Genomic DNA, 18,346 nt, shown 5'->3' with positions numbered 1-18,346 from the left:
AGGCCACTCAGCATCATCGTATGTGAAGATGGACAGAGGGGGCCCACAGGAGCAAGACAAGCAAAACAACAAGGCTTAGGAGGAAAGACTCCAAAGGCCTCAGCGGGAGAGGCGAGGAAGAGGAGAGAAAGAGGAAGCGATGCGGAGGTGTGGACACGACCCTAACCAAATCGCACAACGCGGAATAAGCCCCGAAAGAAGGAGGTGGCCTTGGGGGAGGTATGCGAGCCCCAACCCCGCACCTGGCGGAGCGGGTACTGGTGCAGGGCCCAGGCTGGGCCGCTTATCCCGGGAGATCCGCCGCCTCCCGCCCCCCTCCCGGCTCTACTCACGCCCGCAGCAGGAGCCCGCGCAGGCGGAACGCGGAGCCCACCCGGCGCCGCAGCCGCTCCGGCTCCATGACGGCAGCTTGGCGCCAAAAGGCTCCGCGCCGCCCCCCTTCCCTCACTGCCTCACCGCCCTAGCCCTGCCCCGGGGCGGGCGGAGGCTCCAGGCCAGCACCGCCCGCGGCCGTTGGGGGCTCTGCCTGGGGAAGTGTGGGGCTGAGGACCTAAGGCTTGGCAGCGGGGCCCGGCTGATCCCCCACGCTGCGGGGTGTGCTGTGTGCCCGCGGGAGGCACGACCGATCTCCGGGCTCAGGACAGGCCTGTGACGGGGCTTTCTCTCGAAAATGGGATGGTTCCACCCTGCCGATCCAGGGAACCGTCCTGCACACACCAGTTACAGCACGGTTGTCCTTCAGGGAATGTCACCAGAGAAAAGCACAGGAACACGGGCAGCAAATGCGGTGCAGCTGACACGAGCTATCCCATCACGTTTTATTATGTTCCCTTACAGACAACGCTGCTCACAGTACTTCTGCCCCCTCTTCTTTCCCTGTAGGCCTTATCCAAGGTTAGCAGGTAGTCTGGAGTCTTTGCAGATTCATTTTTACTATAAAGTATCCATCAAATACTTCCAGCTATGAATCAGTCCTGCTTGTACTCCTGTAACTGAGTCTTGTTCTCACCCCTTGATGCCTTTAACCTGTACGATGGCATGGGATGCTTCCCTCTTGTTCTTCATGTCTTCTCACTCACTGATCACCCTCCCTGAATATTCACCAGCCCTGGACTGGGGTTGTCAGCAGCCTGCTGTGCTTCTGCAGTGGGTTGCTTGGTTGTACAGTATCTGTCATAACTCTGCCTTGCCTTTACCACTCTCCCAGAATCACACAATAGTGGGGGTTGGAAGGGACGACTGGATGATCTCCAGAGGTCATCCAGTCCAATCCCTCTGCTAAAGCAGAGTCACCCACAGCAGCTTGCCCAGGATCATAATGTCCAGGTAGCTCTGGAATCTCTCCAGGGAAAGAGACTCCGTAACCTCTCTAGGCAGTCTGCTCCAGGGCTGCAACATCCTCAGAGCAAAGAAGTTTCTCCTCATCTCCAGATGGAACCTCCTGGGTTCCAGATTGTACCTGTTGTCCCTTGTCATGTCACTGGGCACCACTGAGAAAAGTCTGTCCCCATCCTCTTGAAGCCCACCCTTTAGGTGTCTGCTTTTCTCCAGGCTTAACAGCCCCAGGTCTCTCAGCCTTTCTTCCTCACAGGGATACTCCAGGCCACTCAGCATCTTTAGAGCCTCCACTAGACTCTCCCCAGTAGTTAGTTCCTTGTCTTTCTTGAACTACAGAGCCCAGAACTACACCCTGTACTCCAGATGTGGCTTCACTAGGGCCATACAAAAGGGCAGGAGAGCCTCCCTCTACCATCACACCACATTTGTCTTAATGCACCCCAGGAGACCATTGGCCTTCCTTGTGACTCAGACACATGGCTGGGTTTTGGTGAAAATATCCACCAGCTCTCCCAGTTTCCCCTCCATGCAGCTGCTTTCCAGCAGGTCAGCCCATCACCTGTACTGGTGCAGGGGATTCCTCCCTAGCTACAGGAGGAAAGAGTCCTACACTTGCTTTGTAGTACTTTTTTCTATCTGGAAGTGTGCTCTTGGACCTTGGTCCTTTCTCTTACGCTCTTACAGACTGACAGTAACTGTCCTACCTGGGTGCCAAGTTTCCCATGACAGCTCTTGGTTGCTTGAGAGTGTATGGTAACCCCCATAGTTCTTCCGTTCATCACTACCAGTGTGCAGCAGTGTCAGACAGAGATCCCCTCCAGCTGATTCTGTCTTGGCTAACAAGTACATGATGGTCTCCACAGCTGTTTATACACATGTTGAAATCTGTTGCAACATCCCAAGTCCCAGTATAGAACACAATAAATATATTGTGCCTCTGACAGTTCCAGTCTTGTGGGGCAGCTTCTCTCCAGGTGAGAAATGATTGATATTTCACTCAAACACTTTGAGCCCTGTCTCTCAGATTACAGATTCATTCCACAGAAGGCTCACAAAGCACCTCTGAAAGAAAATTCCTCAATCAGAAGACTGCAGGGATGGAAAGATGGATAAAAAATGTCATCCTGTTTTGTACAGGCCATTCTCAACTGCATAATTTGCAATCACTTCTCCTCCTCTGGGAGCAGGCTCATGGGTGGAGCTGTATCTTCTCTCTTTAGAGGAAGAGCTACCATCTGACAGGTCTCAGCTATTTTGTCAGGATATATGATCAATTTTTCAGTGCAGGCATGCAGCTAGGTACAAAGTATGAACTCAATCCTTAATGCAAGTTCTTCTGTTTGGTAAGACTCCTGATTATTCTCTCAGGAATATCTGATGTTGACATTCAGCTCATGTCTCACTTAAAGAAGGAAGGTACAGTTGGAGAAGAAATATACCCCTCATCTAAAAATAAACTCATTTTCTTTCCAGCTATGACCAAAATGGGAGTGTAAAGCATACTCCTACAGCATTCTGATGTATTTGGGGTTCTGTTAGGTTGCCTGGAGCCTCCCACCAGAGATATAAAAGTATTCCAGCATGAGCTGTAGACTTCTGTTCCACTGAGCCATCTGTCTTCAGCTCTAGAAGCTACGCCTCTCGTTCCAAGAAGGACATTGGGGTGCTGGAAGGGCAATGAAGCTGGTGAAGGGTCTGAAGAACAGGTCTGGTGAGGAGCAGCTGAGGGAACTCTGTAGTTGTTCAGCCTAGAGAAAAGGAGGCTGAGGGGATAGCTTCTGGCTCTCTACAACTCCCTGAAAAGAGGTTGGAGGCATGTGGGGGTCAGTCTCTTCTCCCAGGTAACAAGCCATAGGACAAGAGGAAATTCACAGATTCACAGATTGCACTGGATTGGAAGGGACTCTCAAAGGTCATCTGGTCAAACCCTTCTGCAGCCAACATCTGTAGATACCTCCAACTAGATCAGGCTGTCCAGGGCACACTGAGTTTTGATCTTGAATGTCTCCAGGGACAGGGCCTCAACCACATCCCTGGGCAACCTGTTCCAGTATTTCACCACTCTCGTTGTAAAGAACTTCCTCCTAATGTCCAACCTAAATCTACCCTGCTCCAGTTTCAAACCATTTCCCCTCCTTCTGCCACTACAAGCTCTTCTAAACAGTCCTTCCCCAGCCTTCCTGTGGGTCCCCTTCAGATATTGAAATGTAGCTGTAAGGTCTCCCTGGAACTTTCTCTTCTCCAGGATGAACAGCTCACATTCTTTCAGCCTTTCTTCAGAGGAGAAGTGCTCCAACCTTCTGATCATCTTGGTGGCCCTCCTCTGGACCTGCTGCAGCAGATCCATGTCTCTCTTTTGTTGGAGGCCCCAGAGATGGACTCAAACACTGGAACAGGCTACCCAGGGAGGTGGTTAAATCTCCATGTCTGTAGGTGTTTAAAAGAGGCAGAGATGTGGTGCTGATGGACATTGTTTAGCACCAGCTTTGGTAGAGTTAGAGAATGGTTGGAAATTATTATCTTAAAGGTCTTTTCCAGCCAAAATGATTGTATGATTCTATGCCCAGTTCTTCATCTCCACTGACTACCCTGACTTTGTTGGACATCACTGTGCTGCAGCCTCAGCACATGTGCCTTTAGAGCAGAGACAGCCTAATGGTTTGTAATCAGACAATAGATTGACCTCATGCTGAAGGTAAATCGATGGAATTGTTTTGTTACACTGAGCATGATAAATCTCTAATTTTCATGTCTGTCACTACTTCGCTGGCAAAAAGATGGGCTGCTGACTTTGCACTTTTCCTAAGCTTGTTTCTGAGACATCACTGTAGCGCTACCTGACCTGTAGATCTATAGGTCGAGTTTGCCTGTTAGCCATGTTCTTCATCCGTCTTCCAAATGCTTATTCTTCTGCTTTAACCATCACCCAGTGAAACACCATTACATGTCTTCATTTTAATTGAATCATAGAATAATTTGGTCTAGAAAAGACCTTTCAGGTTATTGAATCCAACTGTTTATATTAGCAATTGTTGTTAGAAATAGTTATTTTAGAATAGAATAGAATAGAATTAACCAGGTTGGAAGAGACCTTTGAGATCATTGAGTCCAACCTATCATCCAACACTATCTACTTCCCTCCTAGATCAAAGAGAGCAAATACATGTCCCACTTTCACAAGAAAATCCTTACAATTACTTTTTGGTGTCCTTTTACAAGATACTGAACTGCTCCTTTCTCACAAGCTCTAGTCCACTGCTCTTTCTGAAGAACTGTGCCTCTTTTATTTTGAATTCCATTCATTCCAAACCAATCCACAGTTCAGCTGGAACTCACTGTTCTTGATCTAACAGTGTCAGAGTTGGGAGGGCAGTGGAAGAAGCTATTGCTTTTTCCAGTCTGCTGTTTAAGGGCAGGCAAACACAGAGGAAAAAATATATAGTCTTTATTTATAATGGTGGGAATAACAGGGCTGGAAATCCCTCACATAATAAGGTGTAGTTTGGGACGTAGTGGGATATGACCGATTGAAATCCCAGCATCAGCTTTATTCTGTTAGCTAGTTCTACCTCAGCACTAGCCCCAACACTCTGAAGTACTCTGCAACACTGCTGCATAGAGTTTCTTGCTTCTTCTGCTTGCAGGCTGTGGGGTAGAGGATAGTATCTACAGGATGTTTCTCTCAGGGTTCAACAATTTGAACTCTTATACAATTTTCTTAATTACTACCAGGTACTATTTCATAGCTATTTCTGGCAGGAATGTGTCTGTCACACCTTCAGAGAGACAGCAAGTTCTGCTATGGTTGTCTTACACCTTCTATAATGAGATTAAACTCTTCTTTCTGTTCTTGGATGAGATTTGTGTTTAGATATTCTCAGTGATTTTTTCCCCTCCTCTCTTGCTCTTTATTCACATCTGCATGGTTTAATAGACTTTTAGTCTCGTCTCACGCCACAACATCCATCGAGCCTCGCTGGGCAGACACTTTGTGTTCTGGCCCACAGCAGGAGTCTGTACCCACATCAACGGGTTCCTTCCAGGAACTGTGCAAGGACAAATCTACCAAAGTGCATCCACACGGCCACCTCCGTGACCCCCTCACAGCCCCCGCCCGGCGGCAGCGCCGAGGGAGCCGCACGGCACCGCCGGACAGGGCACCGCCAGGCAACACCTCGCGCGCCTCGAACCCTTGACCCACAGAAGGTATAAAGGCCAGGCCGCAGCGGCAACGCCCGCTATGGCCCCTGCGCTGAGGAGAGGGTGACGCCCCATACTTTGGACCCTCCTCGCTTCCCGTCCGCCTGAGGGGAGCGACCGGCGGAGAGCCGTAGCCTCTCCCGGCGGAGGCGGTGGCGGGACGCGAACACTGAGGCAGGCGAGCTGCTTCCTCCTCCTCCTAAGATGGCGGCAGACTCCACGGAGCAGTTCTGCGTGGCTGAGGAGCGGAGCGGCCACTGCGCCGTGGTGGACGGGAACTTTCTCTATGTGTGGGGGGGATACGTGGTAAGGCGGGAGGAGGCGGCTGGAGGGCGCTGGGGGCGAGCGGGGGAGGGAAGCTGAGAGTGTGCGTGTGTTGCGGGGGGGGAGCGCTGGAAGCCGCCCGACGGGACAGCGTCGCGGGGCGAGGGGAAAGAAGTCTGAGGAGCTGCGGGACAAAGGAGAAGCGGAGGGGGGGAAACTCCCCCTCTGTCTGGTCTTGGGCCGCTCGCCCCCAGCCGCCCCCTCAGCCGGCGCAGCCCCTCGGCGGCCGATAGCGGAGCGCTGTTTACCTCAGCGCGGGCGCTGATTGGCTGCCGCTGCAGCGTGCCCCGCAGGGGCGGGAGCTTTAAATGGCGAGGGCGCCAGTGTTGGCTCTGCGGGGAAGGGCCGCGGGGAAGCAGTTTTCTTCGTAGATTCTCTTATCATTATTATTCTCTAACCATAGATATTTCTAGCCGGCGCCCATGGCTGCCTGCTGCTCTGTTTTCAGCTGTCTCCATCACGAGGGGAGGGCTGGTGGAGCCAGTTTGCTTCCGCTTCCCTATGAACGTATGGTTCTTTCCTGCTCTGGAAGTGCTTCTCTTGTCTCATTTCCTCTGTGAGGTGACAACTGTAATTTGTAGCTGTGATTTTACAGTGTGTAATTCGTGTTTTTCTTCCTGAGTCCTTGCATTTTTTACTTCTTAGTAGTTGTGTGTTAGGTGCTGTGCATTTTCCTCCCTCAGAAGCAATTCTGTCACTTCAGAAACAAGCTGGGGGCAGACTAAAATCGCGTCTGCTTTATTTTTGTTTTTCCTGCCAAAAGATCAGTACCAGTTTTGGCTTAAGTAAATCCTTATGACCCTTATCTGTGAGTTAATTCAACCCAAAAGAACTATATGTGATACTCACTTTGCAGGGGTTGGACCACATGACCTTTAAAGGTCTTTTCCAACCCAAACCATTTGTGATACAGAGCAAGTTAATTTTACCCACAGTGTCTGTGCTTCTCAGCCCTAAAATGTGAAAGTGTTTGTACTTGGTATTAATCCTGGTTTTACCTAAGTCAAAGACATGCTTCTATTAATGTATTTCATATTCTGTCTGCATTTTTCATGGGCTAAGGTAAATTTTCAAATGTGCAAAGCTTGTCCTTCTGTACTTAAGTAAAGAATTCTACCTGGGGGCTCCTGAAACTCAATTTTAAGATTGATTATAAATTATGAGTGTGTGCAGTAGAAGAGGGAAGGACGTTTCTAGGGCTCTCAGGTACAAGTGGCTAGTTGTTTCTTGCTTATCATCTAGTTTAGTTCCTGGAAATTAGACTGGTTAAATTTTGGGTGGTTTTATTTGGTTTAGGATTTTGTTTGTTTTTCTCCTGTTGTGTTTTTTTGGTCGTGGTGGTGGTGAGTTTTTTGCTTGTTTTGAACCAAAACCATTGGATCTAGATAGAGCTGGGCAGCTTGTGGTATTTGAGGAATTGCTTTTGTCCCGAGCTCAATGCATTTGACTTAGAAAGGGTTGTGCTGCTGTAATACTGAAAATACAAACAGATGTTGTGTACTGAAACACAAACTCTTAGCTGCGTAGGAAGCAGGGCAGCAGGATTTCACTGTTTGGGTTACCCTGGCACTCGTTTTCTGTCACATGCACAGGCTTGCCCAACACCAAACCGTAATGAAATGGAGGAACCTTCAAGAGGTTCAAGAGGTTGTAAACTGTTGCTACTGCTTCCCCCCCTCCCCCCCTTTGTGAGTCTTTGGTAGGTAGTGGGTTTTGTGACTACAAGTCATGCAAGGATTTGAATACTTGTATATTTGTAGTGTCAAGTAGTTAGCCACCTTTAGAATAAACATATAATTAAATGTGAGTCATCAGTAATATCCAGGAAGATGCAGTGTCTTTTTCTGGTGTTAAACTCCATAACACTCTATGTAAATATTCACCATCTGAATCACTGTAAATAGTTGCTGGGTCTGAGTGCTTTGGTTTTCAGAAGATGAGGTTAGACAGGCTAATGCAGAGTTTGCAAAAGTTTGCTAATAAAGCACCCTGGGCTCATACACGAGGCAGACTGTTAGGCTTAACAGATCAACTTTGCGAATGTTTTAGTAGTGTTACATATTTGTGGAGAGTATTGTGAAAATCGTTGTTACTCTTTAAGCAGACCTTGAAGCAGGTAAATAATTTTTGGTTTTACATGTTGATGGTGGACTGCTGCTCAGCTAAGTTATTTTTGGCATCGGTGTGTTTGCTCAGAGCTGGCCCTGCAGCAAACGCTCCACCTCTGACTGCTGACGTATCAAGATTAAATTGAGTAAACTTTTTGCATTTTGAAAGCTGCAGAGTGTGTAACAGCGCAGCCTGCCTTATGAAAGGTACCTGTCAGTTTAAACTGTACCAAATAGAGTGTGTAATGCCAGGTTGGCACCTTCCAAAGTGAGAAGGTAATAATGAAGTATAAACGAGAGGCAAGAAATCAACATCGGTAACTAAACTGTTGTAAGTTAAATGAAAAAAAAGGGTACTTAAATATTTTTCCTCATTTGTTTCATTTTGATCTTTTTATGTACTGACTCTGGCTGCTTATGCACACCCCCACATCCCCCAACATTCTTTAATTTCTTTCTAATGCTAAGACAATAATTAATGGTATAATTGTTACTCAGCCTCAGTGCTGCAGTTACATTCTTTTGAGCTTCCTTCTTCTGTTTGTTACTTTTTCCTCATCGTTATTTTCCTTACATGGCCTCTGTTTGGGAGCCCTTGCAGTTCTGTGTTCCCTTAGGAATTAATTCTCTCCTTCATCTTATGGTATAGGTTAAGCTATTTTGTAGCTGACATTTTGTTCTTCCAAAATCTTTCCTTCAGTCACTGCAAGCAACTGTTCTTTTTGTGCTTTTCAGTTACACTTTTCTCTATATTTATACATTATGCCCAGTAGTGCCTCCTAATTAGAAGTATCTACCAAAACAGACGGTAATGAGTTTCCACTTGGGAGCTTCAAATCTGGTCTGGCTTATGCTGTTACACGTCTTTCTTGGCAAAACCTTAAATTGGTCAATCTGTGCCTTTAATGAGTGAGCCTGAGTAATTAAGTTCCTTGTTTTTAAAACTAGTACCTTTTTTAACTTTCTAGTGAGTTTCACCCATCTACACCATGTTGTAGAGTGTCTCTTTCTGGAAAAGATAGAAAGGGGTTGTGGAATAAGGAGGAAAAAAACTTCAGAACCCTCTTTTCATAGAGATGCACAAAGCCCCAAAGAACAGCATTAGTATTTTGATGCTCTGTATTTATAGAATCAGAATCTTTAAGGTTGTAAAAGACCTCCAAGATCTAGTACAGCTAGTTAACCCATTACTGCCAAGTCCCCCACCAAACCCTCTCCCTCGGCACCACATCTACATGTCCTTCAAACCACTCCAGGAATGGGGACTCCACCATTTCCTTGGGTGGCTTGTGCCGGGGTGTGACAACCCTTTACAAGTTGGCTGTTGAAATATATTGAATATAATATATGAAATATAATACTGACTTCAATGTAGAAACATTGCACTCCTTACCTCTAGTAGACCAAACTTACTTCTTTCTAATCTTCATACCTTAAAATGTGTGATTGTAGGCGGTCTTGATCCGTGAAGCTCGATGGCATTAGGAAACACCTAGCACAGTGTTCTTAACAGCTGCCAAAAATAAAAACCAACTTTTTTTTTTTTTCTTCTAGGCTAAAATAGAATAGAATAGAATCAACAAGGTTGGAAAAGACCTCAAGGATTGAGTCCAACCTGTTACCCAAGACCTCATGCCCACTAGACCATAGCACCAAGTGCCACCTCCAATCCCCTCTTGAACACCTCCAGGGACGGTGACTCCACCACCTCCCTGGGAATGTCAGATATGAGCATTATTGAGCTGACTGTTTAAAATTGTGATGATCAGAGCAATAATGTCAGGGTGTGATTTGTGCTCTGGTAGATGCATCTCCTTAAGATTATTCTGTGTTGCTAAGGAACATGATTTGGTATTTCATTTTAATGGTGTAGGACTGACTTAACAGCTGCAAATTCTTTTTTGATTTCAGTCAATTGAAGAAAATGAAGTTTATCTGCCTAATGATGAGCTCTGGATCTATGAAATGGATAGTGGGCTATGGTGAGTTGCTATTTATGATATAAAGTTGGTCTTTGCATAGATTACAGTTAGCTACAGTTAAATCACTACTTGGTCGTGTCCCCTGCAGCTTAAATAATGGATATTTAACGTGAAGACTGAAGAACAAGCATATGCACTTGTATGGTAGCTGTAGGTAGCACATTCATTCCTTAAGTATAATTGTGTGGGGGTTTTTAAATCAAGAGCCTGTTTGCAATGGTCAACTTAAAGCATTGTGGTTAAAAAAAAAGGGTGCATTTTGTTTGGGTTTAGTTCTCCATACGTTAACTTTTGTGTTAAAAGGAATGTTGAGACACCGGGTATTTGACTTCCACTTCTATTTACAATTACTGTATTTTGGCTATAAATTATGTTCTTGCATAAATAATCTTGCACATCACTAGAATCACATTTTATAGTCATTGTGTTAAATAGTCTGTGGGAGACAGAAGCCTGTTTTTACCATTTTTCAGTGGCTTCTTTTGAAAGTACTTTCATTCAGACTGGCAAAATAGTATCTTTTTGAGCTTAGACATGTTTTCTGCCAGCTTTCTCTCTAGTCTCCCACCTGTTTATCTATTTCTTGCTTACTCATATTGAAAACAACAATTTGGAGGGGAAAAGAGGAGAGTTAGATCAGGAGGATGTTTTACAGAATGGATGAAGTTCCACATCTGTGGGGTCAAGACACTGGGAAAACAGCAGTTTTCATATGGATAGCTGCAAAGTTTTAGCAAATCTTTCTTTAAGATGATAACCCTCACTGAGACTGTTTTGCTGCCTTTTTTTATGGTGAAGGACTTGGCTAAAGCAACTTCACACTCTTGCTTTTCACCTCTGATGGCCCCTGTGTTGGTTGTGCTCTTACAGCTGTTTGTGATCACCCAGGAAATTAGATCAGGAAAGTGATCGGTGTTAAATATAACTGTTTTTTCCTAGGGTTATTTTTAACCTGGATCCATTCTGGATCTCATTTAGTTTACAACACAAATAGTTGTGCATGTAGAGCTGAGTGCACAGGAATGAGCAGAATGAGAGAACGTGAGCAGAGAAGGGGAAAGAGGGCTGGCCTGGGGCAGTGTCTCTGGCCAGAGCAAAGATTTGGAAGCAGTGCCCTGGGCAACTGTTAGTGAGCACCGTTTCCAGTAAAGGCAGGTTACAGGTTCGTGAACACATGTGCAATACTCACCTCCAAGTCCTCTTACACCACAGGGGCTAGTTCTGGCCAAAACTATTTTTAGCTTTAAAAAATATTATTCTGTTTGGGTTGGGTTTGTTACTTTTAACAGAGCAACTTTATAAGAGTTGATGTCTGTGCTGAATTGCAGGACAATGCACCTGATGGAAGGAGAGCTGCCCACCTCCATGTCAGGAAGCTGTGGGGCAAGCATTAATGGGAAGCTGTACATTTTTGGTGGATTTGATGACAAAGGATACAGTAATCGGGTATTGTATTCTTCCTTTCCATGATCTCTTGTATTTGAATGAGGGAATATGCTGATTTTACTGCTTTGTCTGGTGTGCTTTGCCTATTAATTGAAGAAAAAGTACAAGTAAAGCAGAAAAGTATACTTCTAAACTGAGGAAAAGTCTTTATTGCTTTAATATTCACCTCCATATATTTTGGGAAGGGTTTTTTTCACTAACATTGCTCTAGAATAATTCTGTTACTTGAAACTTTCTGTATTGATTTCTGAAAACTCCCAGGGCTTTCTCCAGTTGCCTTCTCCCCCAGCCTCCTAAACATTTTGGTATCCAGAACTGAAATTGATCTCAGAATATTGCTTTTATTTTTACTCCGTGATAGTGATTACTTTTCTTATACAGTCAGCTAATAATTAAAATTGAATTAGAGCTGCCCGTTTTCCTTGTAACTGAAGCCTGGAACAGGAAAACAGATGAAATGAGCTGTTCTATCATTTAGTGTAAATGAAGTTAGAGCTCAGTACTGACTAGAAAATAAACAAAATAGAAGCTAAACAAAATAGAAGCTATGATCAAGTTTAATGCACAAACCATGCTGACCATTGGGCAGCCGTCTGGTCTGTTTAGGCCAGTAGAATTGAACCAAGAGCTCTTTGTCTTGCAGAAGTTCTTGGCAAGACTTCATCTGACTCTGGAAGGAGGAGGGTGAGACTGTTCTGCTCTGGCTAAGGGAAGACAAGGAAAAAGACCTGGGAGTCCCTGTGGATAACAGGATGAACATGAGCCAGCAATGTGCCTTTGTGGCCAAGGTGGTCAATGTCATCCTGGGGTCAAGCAAGTTGAGGGAGGTTCTCTTCATCCTCCACTCTGCCCTGCTGGTGAAGCCACAGCTGGAATACTGTGTCCAGTTCTGGGCTCCCCAGTTCAAGGACAGGGACTTGATGGAGAGGGTACAGCAAAGGGCTGCGAAGATGCTGAGGGGACTGGAACATCTCTCATACAGGGAAAGACTGAGAGAATGGGGTTTTGTTAGTCTGGAAAAGAGCAGGTGAGGGGGGCTCTCTTCAACACTGATCAACACCTAAAGAATGGGTGTCAGGAGGATGGGACCAGTCTGTTTTCATTGGTACCCAGTGACAGGATGAGGGGCAGAAGCCTGAACCTTGAGAAGTTCCATCTAAATATGATGAGAAACTTCTGTAATTTAAGGGTGATGCAGCACTGGAACAGGCTGCCCAAAGAGATGGTGGAGTCTCCATCTCTGGAGACATTCAAACCCCTCCTAGATGTGTTTCTGTGTGACCTTCTCTACGTGCATCTGCCTTGGCAGGGGGGTTGAGCTCCAGAGGTCCCTTCCAACTCCTACCATTCTCACACTTTAACTGGATTCTTGTGGTGTATTAAACCCTCCCTATACATTGCATCACTGTCACTGTGGGGGTTTTTGATTATTTTTTTTTCCTAATTCAAATGCAAATAGTGACTTCTGAGGGTGGTGGGTGATTTTGTGCTGGATTCTTCACCGTGGCTCATACTGAACATCTTGTCATTTTGTTTTTCTTTTAAGCTGTATTATGTTAATTTGCGAACAAAAAATGGAACCTATAGGTGGAAAAAAATAACAAATTTTAAAGGTCAACCTCCTACCCCACGTGACAAGCTTTCCTGCTGGGTGTATAAGGACAGGTAACACATTAAGAGTATTTCATATGTGTTAATTGCAGAGGGAAAGTGCTATAAAGTGAAGAGCACACAGGTTTGGGAGTCATGAAACTTGAAAGTGTAGCTTGACTTGCTGTGGGATTTTGTGTCTCTCTCCTAACAACTTTCTGCCAGAGTTTTCTCACATGTGAGCTCAGTGTCGTGGTAAGGAGAAACCCACCTTAGGAAAGGGCTGAGAAATTCAGTGCAAATTTGTGGAATACTTTGAGCCTTTAGATAAAAATCATGTCTGTTACTTCAGGTTTTCATTTTAACACATTAAAAACTCTCTATAAAAATTACCCCTTTTTTTGTTATGTTATTTGAGAATTATTACCTGCAATAAAATAGCTGAGGGTTGAATTTCTTCTTCAGAGCAGACTAAAGGAGTTGTGAAAACGGCAGCAGAAAGAATGATAGCGCAGTAATAAAACCTCTAAAAGGACAGGACAATGAGTGATGGGTTTAAACTAAAAGGGAGATTCAGGAACCCTCAGTAAGTTTGCAGATGACATGAAGCTGGGGGGGAATGTTGATCTGCTTGAGGGTAGGGAGTCTCTACAGAGGGACCTGGACAGGCAGAAATTGATGGGTTGAGGCCAATGGGATGAGGCTTGACAAGGCCAGGTGCTGGGTCCTGCACTTGGGTCACAACAACCCCATGAACACTTGAGGCTCGGGGCAGAGTGACTGAAAATTCCCCAGCAGAGAAAGACCTGGGGTTGTTGGTTGACAGCTTGCTGAAGATGAGCCACTGTGTGCCCAGGTGGCCAAGAATGCCATCAGCATCCTGGCCTGTATCAGCAACAGTGTGGCCAGCAGGACCAGGGCAGCAATTGTCCCCCTGTACTTAGCACTGGTGAGGCTGCATCTGGAATAGTGTGTTCAGTTTTGGGCCCCTCAATCCAAGAATGACATTGAGGTGCTGGGGCAGGTCCAGAGAAGGGCAACAGAGCTGCTGAAGGGTCTGGAGAACAGGTCTGGTGAGGAGCAGCTGATGGAATAGGGGTTGTTGAGCCTGGAGAAAAGGAGGCTGAGGGTAGATGTTCTGGCTCTCTACAATTTTCTGAAAGGAGCTTAGAGCCAGATAGGGGTTAGTCTGTCCTCCCAAGAAACAAGTGTTAGGACAAGAGGAAATGGCCTCAGGTTGCATCAGTGGAGGTTTAGATTGGACATTAGAAGAAACTTCTCTGAAGGGTTCTCAAAGATTGCAACAGGTTGCCCAGGGAGGTGGTTGAATCCCCCATCCCTGAAAGTGTTTAAAAGACTCAGGTGTGGTGCTGAAGGACATGGTTTAACACCAAACTTGGCAGAATTAGATGATCTTGAGCTTGATGATCTCAAAGATATTTTCCAACAGGAACAATTCTACATTTCTATGTTTACAGCTGGCTAACCAATATAGCAGGAGCACAGGAATTTCATTGGAAAGGGGTAGAAAGTGGAGCAAAAGCATAGGAATTCCACTGTCTTCTGTGCCCTCTGGAGACTGACATCTGAAAATGTGACTTGATAACTGAGCTTGTGGATGGAGGAATGGAAAACAGGGACTTGATGTTCCTTCCTTGCTTGAGTGGATTTCTGTCAGGCTTGAGGAGTGTAGCTGTTACCTTTCTCTCAATAGGCTTTGCTATGTAATTAGTGCAATATGAAGCATTTAAAATTGTTTATATTATTAATACTACAGGAATGAACCCAAAACTTGATTTATTCTGACAGTGTATTAATTTAACTGTTGATTACACAACAGCCAACTGAACTGATTTATTGTTCTTCTTTTAGGCTAATATATTTTGGTGGCTATGGCTGTAGGAAACACAATGAACTGAGTGATTGTTTTGATGTCCACGATGCATTTTGGGTAAGAAGTCTGTCATAATTCTGAGTCATTTCTCCTCTCTGATGGTCAAAACCTCACCTTTTCAAATGTTCATACTGACTGAGTATAAATGTAGTATAAAAATAGGGAAATATGTCTAACTTTTCTGTTACCTGGAGCATCATCAAACTACAATCTTCTGCTTGGATTTGAAATTCCATGTTGGGAGTAGCAGTGGGTGTTGAATGTATCACAAGTACCCAGTGCTAGGCTTTCAGTGCAGCAAAGCGATGCTGTCAGAAGAGGAACAAAGGCAATATTTGAAATCTGGGGATATGTTTTACATATGAAACTCACTGAAAATGTAGAATTTATTTCCTTGATGGTAGCAATGGGAAATTTGTAGCTGCACAGGTCTAAGTGACAAATATTATCAGTTAATTTCCTTGTTCTCCAGAATAAATACCATTATTTTGAAGATTTTAGTGGAGGACTTTGAAGATTTGGGATTTTTAATGGAGGAGTTTGAAGGTTTTAATTCAGATGCCTTGTATTAGCTTGATCTTACAATTAGTAGAAAGAATGAGAGCTGTTAAAGCTTGTGAGGGGTTTGGAGCACAAGCCCTATGAAGAGAGGTTGAGGGAACTGGTTTTGCTTAGTCTGGAGAAGAGGAAGCTCAGAGGAGACCTTATAGCTCTCTACAGCTGCCTGAAGGGAGGTTGTAGACAGGTGGGGGTTGGTCTCTTCTCCCAGGCAACCAGCACCAGAACAAGAGGACACAGTCTCAAGCTTCACCAGGGGAGGTTCAGACTGGATGTTAGAAGTTGTTCACAGAAAGAGTGATTGCCCATTGGAATGGGCTGCCCCGGGAGGTGGTGGAGTCACTATCACTGGAGGTATTTAAGAAGAGACTGGATGGGGTGCTTGGTGCCATGGTTTAGTTGATTAGATAGTGTTTGGATGATAGGTTGGACTCAATGATCTCAAAGGTCTTTTCCAACCTGGTTAATTCTATTCTATTCTAGAATTTAACAACAAGAATTAATAAATAGATATGTATTGAAGGGAGTATAGATCCTTACATCAAATGTTAAATACTTAGAGAAATGGCTTACTCTGTACAATCTATTTATTTCTCAGTGTCTTACACTCAAAGTTAGAAGGCAGAATTTGTCTGCTGCAGTAAATGATGTAGATGCCCAAACCCCATGTTCAGAAGCATCAGCACCTCTCACGTTCCTGAATGCTGTTGAGTTCAACTAGACCCTAGCTCCTGTATTATCATTAGTAAATCCATTAGAATGTTGCTTTTATCAAAATTTTCTGGTTTAGTTGATCATTTCTGGGGTTGTATCTTTTGACAAACACAAAGGTTTTAAAGTAAAACACACTTCTTTTTAATTTTTAAAATTTTGTCATTAACTTTTTCCATTTTCTTTTTTAGGAAGGCCAGATATTCTGGGGATGGCATAATGATGTTCACATTTTTGATACAACTACACAAACTTGGTCCCAACCAGCAATTCGAGTGAGTGTCTTTTAGTCTTTTTTTCTTGACATAATTTTGACTTATGTTGTGCACTAGAAATTGGTGTTGGGAAAAGTGTTTTGAAGATGCTCAGGACTGCTCAGGCTTCCAATGCTTGTTATTCTGAGCATTGTGTATGTGTAACTGCATCACCAGTACAAGTGAGGGGTTGAGCTGCTAGTAAACAGCTCTATGGAGAAGCACCTGGGAGTGCTGGTCAGCAATGAAGTCACCATGAGCTAGCAATGTGCTTTTGTGGCCAAGTGTGGTGGGTTAACACCTTTTTCTGAAAACAAAAGAAGAAAGCAGGGTGGAGGGCTTGCGGGTACTTTACACTCCCTGAAGGGCGTCTCCCCCCTGGGAAAGCTGAGTCTGTTCCACTTCCCCCTCCCTGCCCAGCAAGGGTATAAAAAGCAGGACCTCATAGCTGTTGGATCTCCTTTTTGGCTCTTGCCTCTGCTGGATGAGAGCTACTGCAGCTGCTCACCTGATCCTTCTCCCTGCTGCCTCTGCGCCTCTTCAGAGACAGACTGGTTTTGTATTATTCTTTTTTCTATTCCCCTCCCATCCATTCTTGTTCCTTGCCCTTGTGAACCTTATTCCCTGTTATTGCTATATATATATTTGAAGAAAAAAAATTATTTGCCTCTCTACTTCCAAGCTGACTCCAGATTGTTGATTAGTGGATTTGCTCCTTACCTTTTTTTTTTTTCCCTCCTCTCCCTGTTTGGAGGGAGGAGGTGGGGGGGGAAGTGGGGAAGAGATTCTCAGCCTTTTCCCCATTTGAGCTTTTAACTCTCAGTTAAGGCTCAAACCACTACACCAAGAAAGCCAGTGGTCTCCTGAGGCGCATTAAGAAGAGTATGGCCAGCAGGTGGAGGGAGGTTCTTCTGTGCATCTGCACCAGGGGAGGTTTAGGTTGGATGTTAGGAAGAAGTTCTATACAGAGAGAGTGATTGCCCATTGGAATGGGCTGCCTGGGGCGGTGGTGGAGTCACCATCATTGGAGGTGTTCAGGAGGAGACTTGATGGGGTGTTTGGTGCCATGGGTTAGTTGTTTAGGTGGGTTGGATTGGTTGATGGGTTGGACATGATGATCTTGAAGGTCTCTTCCAACCTAGTTTATTATTATTAGTGCAGCTGCAGCAGGAGTTGTGGGTGCAGTTCTGGGCTCCCCAGTTCGAGAGACAAGAACTACTGGAGAGAGTCCAGCAGAGGCTACAAAGATCCTGAGTGGACTGGGGCATTTCTGTGAGGAGGAAAGGCTGAGAGAGCTGGGGCTGTTGAGCCTGCAGAAGAGCAGTCTGAAAGGGGATCTTTAAAAGGTTCAGCAAGAGCTAAAAGGTGGGGGGAGTGTCCCTCTCAGGAGAGATTCTAAACCCAGTTTGACATTGTGATCCTGGGCTGACTGCTTTAATCTCTAGAGGTCCCTTCCAACCCCACCATGCTGGGATTCTGCGTATTCCCTTCCACAATTAATGTTGACAAACCTTTTGAACAAATCTCTCCTGGTTATGCTGCAGTGTTGGAGTAAACAGATCAGATGTGCTGCAGCAAATATGCTACTTCAATGGTCTTCCAAAGGAGCATGTGCACTCACTTTCCCAGTAAAACAGTAGTGCATATATTGACATAGAATAATGGAATTGTTTTGGTTGGAAAAGACCTTTAAGATTGAGTCCAATCATTCTCCAGTGTGACAGATAGGATGGTAGCCTATAAAAGTTCACAAAATCCTGGTGAGTTTGTGTAAGAACTCAGAAGTACCTTGTAATATACTGTCTGACACTATTTTATTGCCTTCCTCTCAAACTAAAGGCAAAACCATGAAATCACTATTGAAAAATAAACCCCATTTTTTTTTTCCATCTTTATTTCTGCTTTAGACATTGAGGACTCTTTGGCAGGTAGCTGTTGGCT

At 44.8% G+C, this 18,346-nt stretch overlaps 2 protein-coding genes across 5 annotated transcripts in view; one reads left to right on the top strand and one right to left on the bottom strand.

Annotated features, from left to right (window-relative positions):
* POLE2 (DNA polymerase epsilon 2, accessory subunit) overlaps window positions 1-429 on the bottom strand; it is a 33,461-nt gene extending 33,032 nt beyond the window's left edge. For 3 of the 4 annotated variants that reach the window (XM_068149151.1, XM_068149150.1, XM_068149152.1), the window contains exon 1: window positions 333-429. In XM_068149151.1, the coding sequence (XP_068005252.1) occupies window positions 333-400 (68 nt within the window). In that variant the 5' untranslated portion in view covers window positions 401-429. The other variant, XM_068149154.1, reaches the window with a different exon arrangement.
* Window positions 430-5,642: 5,213 nt separating this feature from the next.
* Window positions 5,643-18,346, top strand: part of KLHDC1 (kelch domain containing 1) — a 29,306-nt gene continuing 16,602 nt past the window's right edge. Inside the window, exons 1-6 of the mRNA XM_068149148.1 lie at window positions 5,643-5,844; window positions 9,882-9,952; window positions 11,281-11,398; window positions 12,945-13,063; window positions 14,861-14,939; window positions 16,343-16,426. Of these exons, the coding sequence (XP_068005249.1) occupies window positions 5,743-5,844; window positions 9,882-9,952; window positions 11,281-11,398; window positions 12,945-13,063; window positions 14,861-14,939; window positions 16,343-16,426 (573 nt within the window). The 5' untranslated portion in view covers window positions 5,643-5,742. The remainder of the gene's footprint in view (window positions 5,845-9,881; window positions 9,953-11,280; window positions 11,399-12,944; window positions 13,064-14,860; window positions 14,940-16,342; window positions 16,427-18,346) is intronic.

The sequence above is a fragment of the Melanerpes formicivorus genome, unplaced genomic scaffold, assembly GCF_026170545.1.
Source record: "Melanerpes formicivorus ecotype bairdi unplaced genomic scaffold, bMelFor1.0.p_v2 SCAF_17, whole genome shotgun sequence".
Lineage (NCBI taxonomy): Eukaryota > Metazoa > Chordata > Aves > Piciformes > Picidae > Melanerpes > Melanerpes formicivorus.
The sequence above is the reverse complement of the archived record's forward strand: the minus strand, read 5'-3'. Positions and strand labels throughout refer to the sequence as shown.